Raw genomic sequence first — 19,418 nt, forward strand, 5'->3', positions numbered from 1 at the left:
GACCATTTTCCTGGATGGATCGAAAGGAACGCACGGTAAAGCCTTGAGCAGTACAGCACCACAAAAGTAATTTTAAAATAAAAAATCTGATTTGGAAACAGTTTTTTTTTAAAATGAAAAGTACATACAATTTTGTTTCATTAATAACTTCTGATATTTTTTCCTTTTTTAATTGTTATTATTAAATTAATATTTACCGTACTTTTTTTAAAAAATCAGAGATTAATAATTATTAATAAATCAATATATTTAAATTAAAAAAAAGTTAAAAACAGAGATGAAATCGGATTCAAACCGATGTGCCTTCCCCTTGTAAGATCCAAATATTTCATTAATTAAAATTTTATTTGGCTATAACTCTGGAACCGATGAAAATAAGTACCATTTATGATATATCGTTGAAAAGCTATGAATGAGAGCTTATTACTGCAGTTAAAAAAAAGTCCAAAATCCAAATGTTTTGGATTTTGGCCTTTTTTTGGACACTTTTGGTCCAGTCGATTGCAATCAAAAGGAGAAATGCAAAGCTAGATGTTACAACCGTCTTAAATCCAAAATTTCAACATCCTACAGCTTATCGTTATTGAGTTATGCGAGATACATACGTACGTACAGACGTCACACCCAAATTAGTCAAAATGAATTCAGGGATGGTCAGAATGGATATTTCCGTTGAAATCTGAAAACTGAAATTTTTTGTAATCACAATAGTTTCTTTACTTCGCACAAGGATGTGAAAATAGAACTGGTTAAAGTTTACGTCAGTAGTTTAGAATTGAATATACTCGTCATAAATTTTCGCGCAATTCTTGTATTATTTCTTTTGGGTATAAATCTAATAACATTTATTCTAAATAATTATTTCTAGAGGTAACTCCAGCGAAAATATTGGTCTTTTTTTCTTTTTTTTTTTTTTTTTTATTTCTGTAATTGTAACACTCTTGAAGATTAGCACCTCTGTATTATAAATTGTACTATCATAATCCGTCGCGACTTCGCCTGCGCTGCGTGCCTATAAAATTTCAATAATTGTAAATAGTTTTTTAGTAATTATATGTAGGCTACTGCTCTCAAAGTATAGCTATACATAACTTACCGGATAAATTAAAGTTTTTAGGTAGAAATTTGCTTCCCAAAATCAATTTTTAATGAAATCATAAGGGTACTAAAAATATTGATTTACTGTACCCAAAGAAAATAACAGTGCTGCACTTCTCCAAGAATTTAACATAATTTTGTCGAATAGTACACGAGTTTTTATACAAAATTTCATCAAAATCGGTTTATCCAGTCAAAAGTTATTAAGATTCAAAAATGCACATGCGTACATTACCCCAGTCACACTTTTTCGTTTTTTGGGGTCCCTGAATCATGAAAAGTTGACAAATGCAAACAAAACCCATAGCCCATTTTTTTACTTATCCCGAACTTTCCTTCTTCCAGCAGAGCTCTATAACTGCGATGCGAAAAAAATAAAATTAATAAAATGAATTTTGGAAAAGATACCTAAGAGGAAAGAAATCGTGGAATGACTAGATAAAATTTTTTTAATCTAAAAATTATTCATCGTTTGTTTAAAATAGCTTGCATCTATCGATCTCGCTCTCTATTAACAAGGACGTCCATTCATTCATTCATTGAATATCTGTCACTCCTGTTTCTCAATCTAATCACATCTGTCATAGCTTCCGATATGTATTAACAGTTATTGTATATAATATAATAATGTAATTTAAGATTTAATGCAGTACAATAACGATTACAGATATGACATAAAAACAATAAACGTCATCAAATCAACGGATCGCATACAATATTGTTCAACTATGCTCTATAATAATAACCTCACGCATACCGTTGGATATAATATAATAAATTACAGTTTACAATAATGGGGATATAATAAATAATTTGTTAACATACTATCACTTAATTTAAGTGATATTTAACGTTCAAATTTAAATACAACGAATACGCTTTAAAAAAATATTCATATTTTAATTAAACATTTAAAAAAATTATTTCTTATTAAAATAAAATAATTTAACAATCTAAACACGTAGTTTGATTTCATCCGTCGATAATTTAAAATAAAATCTGATGTAGACACCAAATGACTTCCTTGTAACCCTATTAAAATTAAATATACACATTTTTTTTTTAATGAAAATACAAAAAATTTTATTTCATTAAAAAGTTCCGATATTATTTTCATATTTAAAAAAAATATTATTATTGAATTTATTATTTATCTTAAAACTGTTTTTACAAGCAGAGGTTAATAATTATTAATAAATCAGTATTATTAAAAAATATATACGTATATGAAGTTCGATTTGAACATCTGTTCGAATCGTTAAAAAAAAAATCGAAACGAAGTCGGATCGAACCGATCTGCCTTCCCCTTGCAAGATCCAAATAATTCATTAATTAAAATTTCATTTGGCAATAACTCTGGAACCAATGTAAAAAGTACCACTTAATAATGTTATATCGTTGAAAACCTCTCAGTGAGGGCTTATTATTACAGTTAAAAAATCCAACTTTTTTTTGGATTTTGGGCTTTTTTTGACACTTTTGGTCCATTCGATTGCAATCAAAAGGGGTCGGCACAACTAGAAGTTACAACAGTTCTAAATCTAAAATTTTAACATCCTACGGCTAATCGGCTTTGAGTTATGCGAGATACGTACAGACGTCACGTCTAAACTAGTCAAATTGGATTCAGAGATGGTCAAAATGGATATTTCCGTGGAAATCTGCAAAACCGAAATTTTTCGCGATTCCAATAGCTTTACTTCGTACAAGGAAGTAAAAAAGGCCTGTTTTAAAGTAAAACTCTTTTATTATAATATTGTCAAGATATCAATAAGGTTTTTCATGACGGTTTTAATGATTTACAGTTAGCTTTTCAACCAATTAACGTAGGATATTCTTAGAAATACAAATTTATTATTTTTTAGTTCTCCTAATATATATTTTAATGAAAAAAATTTATATTGGTAATTTGAGTATTCTCAAATTTTAAACACGTCGAAAGAAAAAATAATTTAATCGTTTTACTTTAAATGAGATTATAGTGTGATTGGTGTACTTTACAATATTTATTTCAGGAATAATTTTTTGTTCAAATAATCTTAAAACGGTAAATTTGTAGACATATTTAATGGTGCATTAAAAAAATGCGTCTTGGTGCAGGGTTTCATTTCTGAAAGTTTTCTTTTACATTATATTAATGCATTAGTTTAATAAATTTAATATATAACTTTTATTTTTATGGAGAGGCGGCGCTAGAGCCCCCTCTGACAAATACAACTTGACAGAGAGGCGGCGACGCTACTTCTATAATCTTTAACATAGGAGTTTTCGAAACCTTCCGTACCTTCAAATTAATTTTTATAAATAAATATGATATGTTTATGAATCCCGAATAAAAACTAATCGTATGCGCAATCTTATACGCATCCCAACCAGGCCTGGCTTATTACTGTGAGATGTAAAAAGTTAGAGAACGAAAGACGATTCCCATCAGGGCTACGAACAGGGGAGGGTGTAGCGACCGGAAACGTCACAAGACGGGTGCTTCCCCTACGGGGTTGGGATGACAAGGAGTGACAAGGAGTATTATTGACGCAGTATGCCCACTTAGCTACTATTTTAGAACATTTTTGTAGGGTGGGGGGGGTGCGATTTTGCAAATATTCATATTTTTTAATTGTTAACAAATGTGCCTAAGAAAAATGAGGAGATATCGATATACTGAGGTTGACCTTGCTCGACAGCCTCACCTCCTGGACCTTTTAACTTGAAAATTTAATTGAATTAATGCTCCATATATAGAAGTAATCTAACAAAGTTTGGTCAAAATCGATCCACTAGTTTTGGAAATATAAAGTGATTTAGAGTGCGACACTGTACATATCAACATCCGGAAAATTTCCACCCGGTTTTTTGGATTTCTCAGGTGTCAAAACGTCAAGATCCAGTGGAACCGCATATGACCAAATTGAACCGATTACAATACTTTTATATGATAATAATCCTATAATTTAATCCTGGTCACAATCTATCAAGGGTGCAAGGAGTAGAAATCAATCAAGAGTAAAATTTTACTCAAAGAGTAGTAGATTTATTCAAATAATTTAATGCCCTTTTAAGGCATCTAAGAAACTTACTAATGATGTTTGGTCTTATCAAAACCCCATTAAAAGGGTTGGCGGAAAAATAAGTTTTCACTTTGTCGTTTTTGGGCTCAAAGTCATATTTTTTACTAATTAGATGATTCTATTACAAAAATATATTACTTATGTTATGTATTGAAGCAATTTCATTCACGGGCGGGGTACAGTAACCCTAATATTTCCCCCTTTTTTCTTATTTATCATTTTTTTAAAAATCTTTAGTTAGGATTAATCAATTTTCATGAAATTTTGAACGATAACTTTTGAGAATGGGTGATTAATGACGTTTAATTTTGGTTACAATTGGTCAACGGATTTGGGGGATGGGGTGTCCACAGATCCCGCAACTTCTCCAGAAGAGTTATACAACTTTTTCCTGGATTTTTTTTACTTCTTTAATTTAATCATAGATCCATTTTGTGATTGGCCGTTTTGGGATCAGTTTTCCATTTACCCCCCCGTACTATTAGTCATTAGTATTTTGCATACTATTATAGATTATATAATAGTTCATATTACATTTTTTTGTTCTAGCATTAAAACGTTTTTAATCAATAAAAATGTAACCTTTATTTGAATTATTAAGTTTTTCATATAAATAAAATATATTATATATTAAATCGGTAAAGGATGCACGGGTATTTTGCTGGTCGGTAATAAATCTGAATTTTAATTTTATAAACCGACGGGATAGTCATAAATTTCTTTTGCATCCCTGATTTTATTCACCGATACTCTACGCAACCAACACGATATAGATTTTAAATTTATTTGATTCAGCAATACAAAAATAATTGTGTAACAAAAATGATATACAACCTCAGTACATTAGAAAGCTTAAATGGTTTTCAATCGGACAAAAAAAAAAATTATATCTTTTTTTTTGTCCGATAAAAAAAAAATATGAACCAATAAATTAATTACTTATAAAAATTTGCATTAAATCATATCATGTAAGGCCTATCCTATTATAATATTAAGAATAAAAATATATACCACAAACTATTATGTATAGGAAGTCCTAAATCAGCAACGTTATATTTTTCGAACGGCTGCGAACTTAACATAGTATGAACATCCAGTTTATTCAGCATGGATAGCTTGGTAATGTTATTAAAAAGTGTCATCTTTTCATATTATAGTGCGAGCTCAATTGCCTAGAACTAATCGAGAATTGCAGACAATAAAAAGAATTCTACTGTTCCAAACCATTGTTATATCGGTTGGCTGTTACCACTTTTAAAATATTTTCTCAAAATATTTTGTAATAATAGCAAAAATAATAATCTTACAAAATAATTTAGGACAAATAACATGTAATTTTGATGTTCTTTGTTTCTAATAAACTTCGAAATTCTTTCGTTTGTAATTAGTTTTATCAAATTTTCTACTAGTTTTGTTTAAAACATTTATATATTTATTACTCATTTAACAAAATTATTTTACGCCCAATATAAAATTGTGTGTTTTATCGACCACAATTTTTTGTCTTTTTTCCAGATTTCACCAGAAAACTACTAAAAATACAATTCTGGGACCTATTTTTATTTGTATTGTAATTGCGAAAAATTTCGGTTTTCACATTTCAACGGAAATATCCATTTTGACCATCCCTGAATCCATTTTCATTAGTTTCGGCGTGACGACTACACGTACGTACCTACGTATCTAGCATAACTCGGAAACGAGTTTGCCGTAGGTTGTTGAAATTTTGGATTCAGGACTGCTGTAACATCTAGTTATGCACCTCCTGTTTTGATTACAATCAACTGGACCAAAGGGGACCAAAAAAAGACCAAAATCCAGAAAAAATTGGAGTTTGGACTTTTTCTTAACTGCAGTAATATGCTGTCATTGAGAGATTTTCAACGATATATATAAGTAGTAGTACCTTTCATTGGTTCCAGTTATAGCCGCGTGAAATTTTAATTAATGAAATATTTGGATATTACAAGGGGAAGGCAGATCGGTTCGATCCGACTTAGTTTCGATTTTTTTTTATAACTTTTTTATTTTTAATTTAAATATATTGATTTATTAATAATTAACTTCCGATTGTAAAAAATTCTACAATAAATAATACTTCAATAATAACAAAAAGAAATATGAAAAAGTAATAAAAAATATAAAAATATAAAAAACATATGTACTTTAATATGCGTACAAGGAAGTCATGTAGTGCCCACATCAGATTTTTTTTTAAATTTTGTTTTCCTATAAAACCACTACGTTAACCCCTAGATCTGGGCCCCAAGAACTACAATCTGGCTTAATTTTACCAAAGGCGCAAGTATTACATGTACTCATCACAATATATTACACAAATATTTTTTTATACGGGTGGTCTATAAATAGTAGACCACAGTTTGAATTCCATAACTTCTAGCAGAAGTGCATTACCTTTAACTTTTAACATATATATATATAACAAAGATGTCATATTGCAATGTTTCATAAGTGTTTTATTTTTATTGATCGCCGCCTGCAGTTTGCTGAAGAGTGGCTCACCAAGTTGGAAGAAGACCCACAGTTGGAACAGAGTGCGGTGTAGCCTGATGAAACCAAATTTCACCTGTCCGGTAGTGTAAACAGACATAATTGTGTTTACTGACGTACATCGAATCCAAATGTGGTAATCGAGTACGATGATAAAAGCCCGGGTATCATGGTCTGGGGAGGTGTTATGTACCAAGAAATCATTGCCCTTTCATCTTTGAAGATGGCGTCAAATTACTTGGAGCTCATTAGGGACACTATTTACCATTTACTCCAAGAGAGAGACCTCTTTGATCAGTTCCGGTGGCAGCAGGATGGAACTTCCCCTCATTATGCCACAATAGTACAGAATCGGTTGTACCAGGCAATCCCTATACGTTGGATCGGATGTCGCGGGCTAATTGAATGATCGGCCCGCTCTTCTGACCTCACTCCACTAGATTTATTCCTGCGGGTCTGCTTAAAGGACAAAATTAATTCCTGCAAGACTGACACCCTACTGGACCTAAAGGACGTGATTAATGAGGAATTTATTCCTGTTTCTCATGAACTGTGTGCAAAATCGTGTGAAAATGTGTATTTTCGATTACAGGTCTGTATTAACGCTAACGGCATGCCAGTTCATCACAAAATGGAAAACCGAAATTTAAGAGTGTTTGTTATAAAATAAGCCATCTGTTTTCTTTTCATGCCTACATTGCTAGATGTTACGGCGCGTTAAAGTGTAATTTATTACCTATTGGCCACCCTTACAAGATCTTGTAATCCCAGGATCGAGTAGGTTTTCAATATAGTTGTTGAAAAAAAAACTGTCTTTGAATTTACCTTGATGGATTATAAGAAACAATAATACAACCTAAGATTTTTATTAATAATGTTTAAAATGTAAACGCATTACATAAAGCATATTCGGGAACATACTAATAATTATAAAAAATAATTCACAATCCAGAACACATTAATGAAAACTATTCCAGCCCATATTTATGTTTAAGTTGAACAGGATGCATAAAATACAAAAATACAGATTTTTTTTGTTTAATGTTTTAATCTGCTATTACTTTACAATTCATTCACAATATTGTTTCGGTTATAAACGTTTTTAATAACGTGTATGGATTTTTAAATGGTTCGACAATTTATTAAAAATGACAACGAATAAAGCCATATTTTATAAGCCGAAGAATCGTTTTTAATTACAGAGAAAACCTTTTTAATTATTATGGTATTTATAAATTTCTTCTTTTATAAATAATTAAAAACTTTTGTACGAAATTTTCATTAAATCAACCTTATACTATCTCCCACCAAACTCATCAAATTTTTTCAACAATGTAATAATTTCAGTCCGGCTGAGAAATGAACTACCGTATCAAATATTTTCAATTATAGATTAAACCTGTTTCTTTAAATATAAATAAGATTAGATAAGATTTAGATGCATAATATGTAGGTACAAACAAGCTTACATAAACACAGAAAGAGTGTTTTACCTGCCAGAAAGAGAGAGGATTTAATAATCTGTAATATGTAGCTTAATAATAATAATCTATACTTATGTTAATAATAATAATTTATACTTATATAACATATTATAAACTTACTAAGTCTAAAAATACATAAATGTGCTGGTGTCATTTTTTGTCCGACAGAAATAGATTTTTTGCTTTAGTATACTATCAGAGACGAAAAACTAAAAACTACTTACCTAGAAATTAGGAAAAAATAATTTTTTTTGACGATAATCCTGGTAAAATTAAAAATCTAAAAATACAAAAAGTTAAAAAAAAATATTAACACAATATACAACGAAGGATTTGTACGAGAAGATTAAAAATTCTAGATTTCCTGGATAAATAAGGGGTACGCGCAAACGACTCCTCGTACAACCGGAGTTCTACGATCGATCTTTAGCTCGCATTAATAATTCAAAGAAAAGCTAAACAGTGAAAAAAAGGAGACGCTCAGAAATCCTTGAAACGTATTCTTAAGTTCTTGCATTAATAAGGAACATAAAAGAAAAAACTAGTAACGTTGTAGCAGCCGAAACGTTAAGTGTCTACGTCATTCCTCTTATTTTCTTATTTGTATGATTATATAATAAATAAGGGAAATAAATAGTATTTAAACAATTAAGTGCTTAATATCAGAAACAATTAATGGCCAATTAAAAAAAAAACCTAAACAACATTAAAACGAATGGTAATTTAAAAAAAAAAGTAGTATTACTACAAAAATGTTAAGGTTTAATCGTAAGCGTGGATAATTACTCAAAAAATCCAGCTGAAAACTTATACGCATATCAAATGTCGCAATTAGTCATCCCAGAAAACGATATAGATATATATATATATATATATATACAACAGCAAATATATCATTCCAGGTTTATGAGAAAATGAGAAAAAATAATTTCTATTTGCCTTATAGTACACCAACAAAAAGTTAATACTAAAGAACAGTTACTCATTAAATTATCAAATGCTACTGAATTTATACGAAACGATCTTGTAATGATACGGAAAGCCACCGGAAATATTTTACGTCGGGCATAGTGCTGTGTATATTGTGAATGAGGAAATTTCGAAAAACTGCTGCAACTCAGGTTTGTTATTCTGTCACTATTTATCATTTCATGTGTTTTATTTTTTTTGTTTATTTCATTAAGAATAATTTTGATTAGGCGCAGAAAGAATAATACGATATTTTTTCTATTTTTCGTCTGTTTTGTTTCTATAAGAAACCCGATTTTTAAACATTTTTAATTAATATTTATTGGCTATATTTACATTAATTTCTTAAAATTAAATTTTCTACAAGTTTTGTTTCTAAATCTTAGACATTTATTAGTGATTTAAGTATAATATTGTACGACAAAACTAAAAGAAAATTCTTTTTCAACAACGAATTTTGTGTTTTACATCTGTTATTTTAAAAACTACTAGAGTTACACAGTTCTGGAATCTGTTTATCCTGTTTCCCAGCTCAAATTACATAAGAAAAACCACCACCAACTTCACTCCTTAATTTGGGTCCCAAAAATTACAGAAGGGCTTCTGTTTTTAAGAAGAGCTGAAATCCGAGCGAAATATTTTGCTAGCCGTAACACGAAAAAAAAACGTTTTTCAGACCTAAGTTTATATGAACGTTTTTCATTGTTTTCATCAGTAGAACATGTCCTGAAAATTTCTCCGTGGAATTCTCTCTCTCCCTCTCTCTCTCTCTCTCTCTCTCTCTGTGTGTGTGTATTGATTCAAATCCTAGCTAAATATTAAATTATCGTAAGAGAATCCAACTTTTCAAAATAGTTTTGTTTTGCTTATATAATAGCATAATTACTTACAAGTAGCAAGACAAGCCGAACTAACTTTAAGTGATTCAGTCCTACAAGTGGCATGTTTAATCTATGTTCACAAAAGGAATGGCTATACAATGAAAAACATTACTCTTAAAAGAAAATAATTCTGATCGATTTCATCTACTCCTGAAGAGAGCTTGTTAAAGGGCAGAGTTATAAAAACACTGGAATCTATTAAATAATCTAGTAAATTACTATCCATTTTCATATCGAGAAAAAATATATCATTTCAATATTTATCATTAAGTGGAAAATAACAGAGTTATATTAAATACGTGAAGAAGAAAAAAATTAGATATTAAAAAAACATTTTTAACATATGTTATATAAATCCTTTGACTATACATCCTGGATTAGCATAAGAAAACCTACCTTTTTAAACTTCTTTTTTTTCTTTTTTTTTGTTCACGCAAACAAAAATTCGTTTAGCCAAATAACAATAATACAGAAGAAACTTTAATACCTCTTAACAAGAATCGAAGGAATGTTTTTTTTTTAAGTTCTAACTGAAAACTAATTCCCATTTACCGGAAACTTTTACAAAGACATACTTTGATAAGAAACTTTTTTAAATGGGAGCTCCTACTCCTAGGCAAAATTAACTTTTCGTGATTTAAAATCTCAGTTTTTTATAAGCCGAAGAAAATATTTTTGTAACTCGTATAAAAATTCCATCCCAATTGGAAATCCGTTTTTTTAATCGTAGGAAACATTTTATTGAAAAATTTCAAAGGATAAAACTTAATGCTAATAGAATATAAAAACTTCGACAAAAAAAAAAAACATTTTTGTGACGAAATATTCTGGAGAGGTTATTTCAATAAAATGTAATATTTTATAAAAAGTAGTTTTTGTGATTTATTTAGTAAAGTAATGGATTTCAGAATTTTAATAACTTATAAAGTTTTTTTTTTTAACAAGTTAAAAAAGGAAATTATAATTCAAATTAATATATCTTTTATCCCTAAATTAAAAAAAAAACCAATAATTTATAAATTTACCATTTTTATGTTGCATAGGCTTTTGCTCTGGATTACGTTTGTGACCACAAGAATATCAGACCTGAAACAAATAAAATACATAAATATGAAACATTTCAATAGGATATAAAAGTCTTTACAGTATATGATTTATATAATCATTTATCTTTAAACACAGGACCATATTAAATTGCATCAAAAATCTTAACTAGAATTCTATACAGAAGAATTGAGAGGAGATTGGAAGAAGTGTTAGGAGAAGACCAATTTGGTTTCAGGAAAAGTATAGGGACAAGGGAAGCAATTTTAGGCCTCAGATTAATAGTAAAAGGAAGATTAAAGAAAAACAAACCGACATACTTAGCGTTTATAGACCTAGAAAAGGCATTCGATAACGTAGACTGGAATAAAATGTTCAGCATTTAAAAAAAATTAGGGTTCAAATACAGAAATACAAGAACAATTGCTAACATGTACAGGAACCAAACAGCAACAGTAATAATTGAAGAACGTAAGAAAGAAGCCGTAATAAGAAAGGGAGTCCGACAAGGATGTTCCCTATCTCCGTTACTTTTTAATCTTTACATGGAACTAGCAGTTAATGATGTTAAAGAACAATTTAGATTCGGAGTAACAATACAAGGTGAAAAGATAAAGATGCTACGATTTGCTGATGATATAGTAATTCTAGCCGAGAGTAAAAAGGATTTAGAAGAAACAATGAACGGCATAGATGAAGTCCTACGCAAGAACTATCGCGTGAAAATAAACAAGAACAAAACAAAAGTAATGAAATGTAGTAGAAATAACAAAGATGGACCGCTGAATTTGAAAATAGGAGGAGAAAAGATTACGGAGGTAGAAGAATTTTGTTATTTGGGAAGTAAAATTACTAAAGATGGACGAAGCAGGAGCGATATAAAATGCCGAATAGCACAAGCTAAACGAGCCTTCAGTAAGAAATATAATTTGTTTACATCAAAAATTAATTTAAACGTCAGGAAAAGATTTTTGAAAGTCTATGTTTGGAGCGTCGTTTTATATGGAAGTGAAACTTGGACGATCGGAGTATCTGAGAAGAAAAGATTAGAAGCTTTTGAAATGCGGTGCTATAGGAGAATGTTAAAAATCAGACGGGTGGTAAAGTGACAAATGAAGAGGTATTGCGGCAGATAGATGAAGAAAGAGGCATTTGGAAAAATATAGTTAAAAGAAGAGACAGACTTATAGGCCACATACTAAGGCATCCTGGAATAGTCGCTTTAATATTGGAAGGACAGGTAGAAGGGAAAAATTGTGTAGGCAGGCCACGTTTGGAGTATGTAAAACAAATTGTTGGGGATGTAGGATGTAGAGGGTATACTGAAATGAAACGACTAGCACTAGATAGGGAATCTTGGAGAGCTGCATCAAACCAGTCAAATGACTGAAGACAAAAAAAAAAAAAAAAAAAAATTCTAATTTTAGGTTACCGTTTAACTGTAAAATATTTAAAAAAAAAAACCTTTACCCAACAGATGAAAAACAGTTTTATGCTATTTACGATACTCTCAAAGAATGTTTTCAGGTACCTTATGTTTCAACCAAATTATTATTTTTTAGTTCTAGATATCATCCCACCGGGTTGGTCTAGTGGTAAACTCGTCGTCGTAAATCAGCCGACTTCGAAGTCGAAGTTCTCAGGTTCAAACTTAATAAAGGCAGTTGCTTTTATTCGGATATTTGAATACTAGATCGTGGATACCGGCATTCTTTGGTGGTTGGGTTTCAATTAAACACACGTATCAGGAATAATTGGCCTGAGTTTGTCAAGAATATACACTTACTGGTAAGGTTACATTACACTGTTCGTGTAATGACTTTAAAACTTATTGATGCGACTATAAATAAAAGTATTAAAAAAATATATATTCTAGATATTGGACTGTGTGAAATATAAATATTTTTTTTATTTTATGTAATTTATTCATTAGGGAAGTATTTGGAAAGATCACGTATGATTTAAATGTATGTATGTAGTATTCAATGAACTATTTCAATTCATTCATTTACATATAATTCAACTCTATGTACAAAATGTAATTTTTATGTAACAGAAAGGTTTATGCTAAGGATTACCATTCTATATAGAAATACCATAGGAACTTCCTCTTTATAAATAAAAAATAAATTACAGAAATCGTTTTATTTTGTGAAGATGGAAATGGATAAATCGTTTTAATTAAACCTCCTTTTATTTTGTATCGGATTAAAGTATAATTTTATTTTTTGTTGAAAATAATAAACATTGTGACATTTTACGAGTAAAATTTAATAAATATTATCAAGATATAAATATTAAAAATTAAAGAAAACGACTGCCAAAAAAAAGTGCTGACAAACACTGATCTTTTTTCTTTTTTTTTGTCTTCAGTCATTTGACTGGTTTGATGCAGCTCTCCAAGATTCCCTATCTAGTGCTAGTCGTTTCATTTCAGTATACCCTCTACATCCTACATCCCTAACAATTTGTTTTACATATTCCAAACGTGGCCTGCCTACACAATTTTTCCCTTCTACCTGTCCTTCCAATATTAAAGCGACTATTCCAGGATGCCTTAGTATGTGGCCTATAAGTCTGTCTCTTCTTTTAACTATATTTTTCCAAATGCTTCTTTCTTCATCTATTTGCCGCAATACCTCTTCATTTGTCACTTTATCCACCCGTCTGATTTTTAACATTCTCCTGTAGCACCGCATTTCAAAAGCTTCTAATCTTTTCTTCTCAGATACTCCGATCGTCCAAGTTTCACTTCCATATAAAGCGACACTCCAAACATATACTTTCAAAAATCTTTTCCTGATATTTAAATTAATTTTTGATGTAAACAAATTATATTTCTTACTGAAGGCTCGTTTCGCTTGTGCTATTCGGCATTTTATATCGCTCCTGCTTCGTCCATCTTTAGTAATTCTACTTCCCAAATAACAAAATTCTTCTACCTCCATAATCTTTTCTCCTCCTATTTTCACATTCAGCGGTCCATCTTTGTTATTTCTACTACATTTCATTACTTTCACTGATCTTTAATATAAAATAATTAAAAAAAAATAAAATTGAAAACAAAATTATACTGTATACCAAATGGTCACCGCACGCTCTTTAATTATCACTGATCTTTAATATAGGATAATTAAAGAGCGTGCGGTGACCATTTGGTATACAGTATAATTTTGTTTTCAAATTTTTTTAATTTATTTAAATATATGTTTAAATAAACGTATTAAATAAATAACATATAACAGAAATTTAATAACATATTAAATATACACACACACATATATATATATATATATATATATATATATATATATTAATTTTTCAAACATGTTGTCCAGTTTGTTGAATTATAATTAATTATTTATAATTTACAAACCACCAGATACACACAAATAAAAAGTAAGATTGACCTTATTTCATGTATTAAAAATCCTTTATCACTAAATAAGGATCTTTTCAGATCTCTTTTCGGATCTCTCAGATCTATCGTCAGTTATTAAGACATTATAATCAACAAAATATTGAGGGTACTCTGTCACCAAACCTTAGAATAATTAAAATTGTTAATCAGACGTTAATATGCAATCATCCTTTCAAAATTTATTTGGTAGTTCACTAAATTGAAATTGTTATATTTATAAAAGTAATATTTTTTCAAATGTTTCAGTTTGTTTGTTCTTAATATTACAAATTTCCAATATTTCAAGTTGATTCATCAAATGTGTAATTGAATGTCCATTTGAAATCAAGTGATCCACCATATCCGAAAAGCAATTCTTATTATTCTTAAATTCTGTCAAATGTTCCGAGAATCTGACTTTGAATGATCTATCGATTTTGTACCTACATATGGCATCACAGTCTGCGTATTTAATCTTATATATGCCGCTTAAGTTGAATCTGGCAAAGATATAAGTCGTGTCATAATAAAGAATTTTCTTGAAATGTTATTCACTGGTCTATACGCAATCGTATATTTCTCTTTATTATAAACGTTCACTATCCTACATGTGTTTTCGTTTATATAACTATAAAATATGTTTCGTAACATAAGTATTAAAGTAATTTTTAGACATATTCATCGGAATAAGGGTAGAGTCCTTGTTAAGATATTTCTTATTTAAATATCGCCTGTAAATAGCATCAATAAAAGATTTTATGTTGCCATTTTGTAAAACAACATTTTTTTATATATCCCAGTTCATTATTCAGTACCACCTTACTGTTATGTGAATAAATTACAGCTGTATCATTGTGTAATAAGTGTTTCTCTTATGTGACCGTAGGTTATTCGAGTTTTTATGAATGGTTGTATTAATGGTGATATGTTTTCTAAATACGCCTGTTTCAATTTGGTTACTGTTTATAATTTTTATGTTTATATCTAAAAAAAACCTGTATGGTTTTGTTACTGTCCGTTTCCATAGTAAATCTAAGTTTACTATCAAATAAATTTAGCTTGTCCAATATTAATTGACGTTCCAATGTTATGTTGTAAATATCACAAGAATATCATCTACATATCTCACCCACAAAAGAATATTATGAGTGTGTAATATATCAGGTAAACTGACCATTTCAAAGATTTGTAAGATATATTTCTGACATAATGGCAGACAGCGGCAAACCCATAGGTAAAGAACCCTGCTGTGAATAATATTTATTATCAAATTCGAAATAGTCCTGTTGACATATATTCCTAATGATAATGATGCGCACGTAAACAAAATCCTCCATCTCAGTTTCCAACAAGCTATTTTAGGTAGATTTCACAAGAAAGCTATCTATTGTAATGGGTACCATGATTCGACTTCCGGAAAATTTCTACATATCTTCGCGTTTCACATCTCCCAGACTCCAAAACTACTGTCAGTTCAAAAGTTTATATATATCGTGTTCACTTTCTTGTGGACACGATAACTGCCGTAATTTTGCGCCAATCCCTTTCAAATTGATACATATAATATAACGACCCAAAATTTCGGTCAAGTTCGTTAATGGGGAAAATCAGACCGTGTCTTTTTCGAAAAAAAAACAAATATCGCTATAATTTTCTTATTAAATAAAATATCGAATCCGTTTAAAGTTCTTACTATTCTATGAATAAGGGCCTAAAACTTATCTAAGTAAACGTTTTTGATATCACCTACCATCGGCCCAAGGAGTGGAAAAAATGGGGTTTTGAAGGCAAAAAAAATCATACCTCCCTTAATAGACACAGTATCGGTTTAAACTGGTCGCTAGTACTCTAAACATTACCTAAAACTTTTTTCTGAAACAATTTTTGATAAGATCAACCCTTACGGTAAGGGATGACCAAAATGTTGTTGGAATTATAAGAACATGGGGCTTGTCGTATGTTAAACAATGTGAAACTTTTTTTCACGTGCAACTATTGTCGTATTGAGTAAATTTGAAGTTTTTCTTAACTTTAAGGTGGAAATCTTTTTTATCTCCTACTTAGCAATGGTAAAATCTAGCTCCGTCTTCCGATCGGGTCTATTTTATTACATCTATAGTCATTTCCGTAATCGGTATGCTTAGATAAATATTAGTTATGTCATAAGAAACCATACTAGTATTTTCATTAATGCTCAATGCGTGTAATTTTCAATTAATTCATACCCATTCCTTATGTTATATTTATATGATAAATTAAATTTCAAACTAAGGACCTTGTCTATTATTTTTGAAATGAAATATGAAGGAGCAGTCGTAAAGTTTATGGTTTGTTTATTGGTCTAAATGGTATGTTCGGTTTATTTATTTCTGGTAAACCAGATAACGCTGGAGCTTTGGAACAGAATGGATAAAGTCTGCTGTGGTATATCAATCTGTTGATATAGTTGAATAAATTACTGTATTTGTTTATCACTGTTTTTTTTACATTTTTAAATATTTTACGTAGGGTCTTTCATCTTTCTGAATTCATTCTTTTCTACGTAATTATTAATGTAAGTTCCTTTATGTATTATCACTGGAGTATTAGTTTTATCCGACCTTATAATTATGGCATTAAATTTTAGTAACTTCTATTTCAAATCAATTACATCTTTCATATTGATGAAATCTCCGTTTTTATACAATATTTTATCCTCCTTGGGTAACAGTTTATAAGTATTATGTATTATATCATTTTTGATCATCTTCATCATTATCATCATTAATATAATCCAAATTCGTTTCCGTATTTATTATAATATTCTTTAATAATTTGGTTTCATCAGATGAATGAGCATTATATTTGAAAATAATGGAAATCATCTCTTCATTTTTATGATTAAATAGGATGTTAGTCATGTTTATGAATTTATCATTTTTTCCTCCATTGTTTAAGTACGGTGTAAACTTTGATGACAAAAAGTCATTTGATCAAAGGGTCTACCGAGACCAAACATTTTTTACTAATAATTTAATTATTTTCTCGATGATATTCTACATACAGCATAATTTTGATAATAAAAACTTCATTTGATTAAGGGGATCAAATTTGATCCATACTTTTTTATAGGGAATATTTTTATCTTTTTCGCAATTGTACTCTAAATATTGAATAATTTGTCATAATTCATTAATACTTAAAAATCCTACGGCGTATTTAAAATTAAAAAAAAGTTGAAATGCAAAGCCGGGAAAGATATGCAACTCTTCGCCGGATTTTTTTTGTCCTTATAACTTCTTTTTGGATTTCACTAAATCTGGATGCCTGCATATATTAGGCTACTCACTGTCCTTGAAGTTCTTTTTAAATGTTTCTATCACAAACTTCTCTTCGATTCATCTTAAAACCACTTAATTTGATATTTAATCGACTCAATCCATTTTAAATATTCCTCCAAAACGTTTTTAATCTTTGTTTTCCTTCCCTGGCGCCCAATTCTCGCTACCCAAAAAATTCCCGCTAACTTCATATCCTTACAATAACGAAATCTAAGAATTTCGTTCAAATCTGTATTTAATATCAGTAGATTCTTTTTTTTACAATAAAGCTTTACTAGTTCGGGTAGTATGGTTTTTTATTTTTTATTTATACTTTCTTCATTCTTTGTAATTTTACTACTAAATAAAAATAATATGCAACTTCTGATATATCACATTCATGTCTTAATATTTTTGCCACATTTTATAACTTTTTTTAATTTACTCTTGCTCATTTTTCAAATTTAATTTTTTCTTCCAGTAACAAACAAAAACGTATATTAATTTCTTATATCACGTAACTCGTTCCCCGTATCAGGCATCACGAATCAAAATAATCATTAATATAAAAAAAAATTTATGTTTTATACCTGAAATGTGAGATAATTTTATAGATCACATATTTTATTTTAAATATCATAAAATCTTTATCGATCCTTTTAAATAAAAATTAAAGACGCAGGTTACATTTTTGACTCGCTTCTGTGTTTGCTGAATATTACTTTTTCTCATTATGTATTTTTATTAAAGTCGTTTGATTCGTTTTTAAACTAAAAATAACTCTTCTTTAATTTTATTTCACGTTTACATTTTTCTAACATGTTCTTAAGAATGGCGATCAGCGTCCTGTTAAATTCTCCCAGATGAATGCAGACGCCGATCGGCGTCAGTTGCCTAACTTATTTCAATAGGTTTTTATTGAGTACCAGCCAGTACGGATACATGTTAACAAGTCACTCATATACATTTTTTCTATGGAATGATACTATCATTCTCGGTTAATTCGTACGGGAAGATTTTTATAATTCTTTAAAATTTAGCTTATTTTCTGAAGTGTTTTTAATAATAGTTATTATTATTATTATTATGCTTTTACGGCCAACATGGGACCACTTAAGTCAATTTTAGTCGGATCTTTTCTGAGAAAAGCGTGTTATTTTACTCTTCCGAGCTGCCCGGTATTTCTTCATCCGTTCAGATCTTGCTTTCTTTTCTTCATCCGTAAACACCCTCTTCGTTGTATTTTGTCGTTTGTCTGTCTTTTGTTTAAATCTAATGCTTTTATCTTTTAGCTTTGTAATTTTTCCAGTTTTATTCTGTAGGTCGGTCAGGGAAATTCCCAGTTCTTTCATATCTTCTCTAATTTCTTTGATCCATCCTACTTCTAGCTTTTGGAACCAGAGCTTTTCAATGATATTTCTTGACGGTCTTGTTTGCGGTGTCCTTATGAGATGACCGAAGAAAGAGATTCTTTTTTTCCGCATAGTATCAGTAACAGGCTCTATTTCTCGATACACCACCTCATTTGGCACAATCCACCATTGGCCTTCTTTTTGGTGTTTTTTATTGATACACGTTCTGACGTGTATCTGACGTGTTCCTGATCTGTTCTGACGTGAATTCTCCTCTCTATTTTCAGAATTTTTTCAATTCGGTTTTTCTGA

The 19,418-nt window shown here is 29.8% G+C and overlaps 1 protein-coding gene across 3 annotated transcripts in view; it reads right to left on the minus strand.

Annotated features, from left to right (window-relative positions):
- The window catches only part of LOC142320462 (breast cancer anti-estrogen resistance protein 3 homolog), a 416,915-nt gene that overhangs the window by 46,351 nt on the left and 351,146 nt on the right, over positions 1 to 19,418 (minus strand). For all 3 annotated transcript variants that reach the window (XM_075358261.1, XM_075358262.1, XM_075358263.1), the window contains one exon: positions 11,037 to 11,097. In XM_075358261.1, the coding sequence (XP_075214376.1) occupies positions 11,037 to 11,097 (61 nt within the window). The remainder of the gene's footprint in view (positions 1 to 11,036; positions 11,098 to 19,418) is intronic.

This window comes from Lycorma delicatula, chromosome 2, assembly GCF_047948215.1.
Source record: "Lycorma delicatula isolate Av1 chromosome 2, ASM4794821v1, whole genome shotgun sequence".
NCBI classification, from domain to species: Eukaryota; Metazoa; Arthropoda; class Insecta; order Hemiptera; family Fulgoridae; genus Lycorma; species Lycorma delicatula.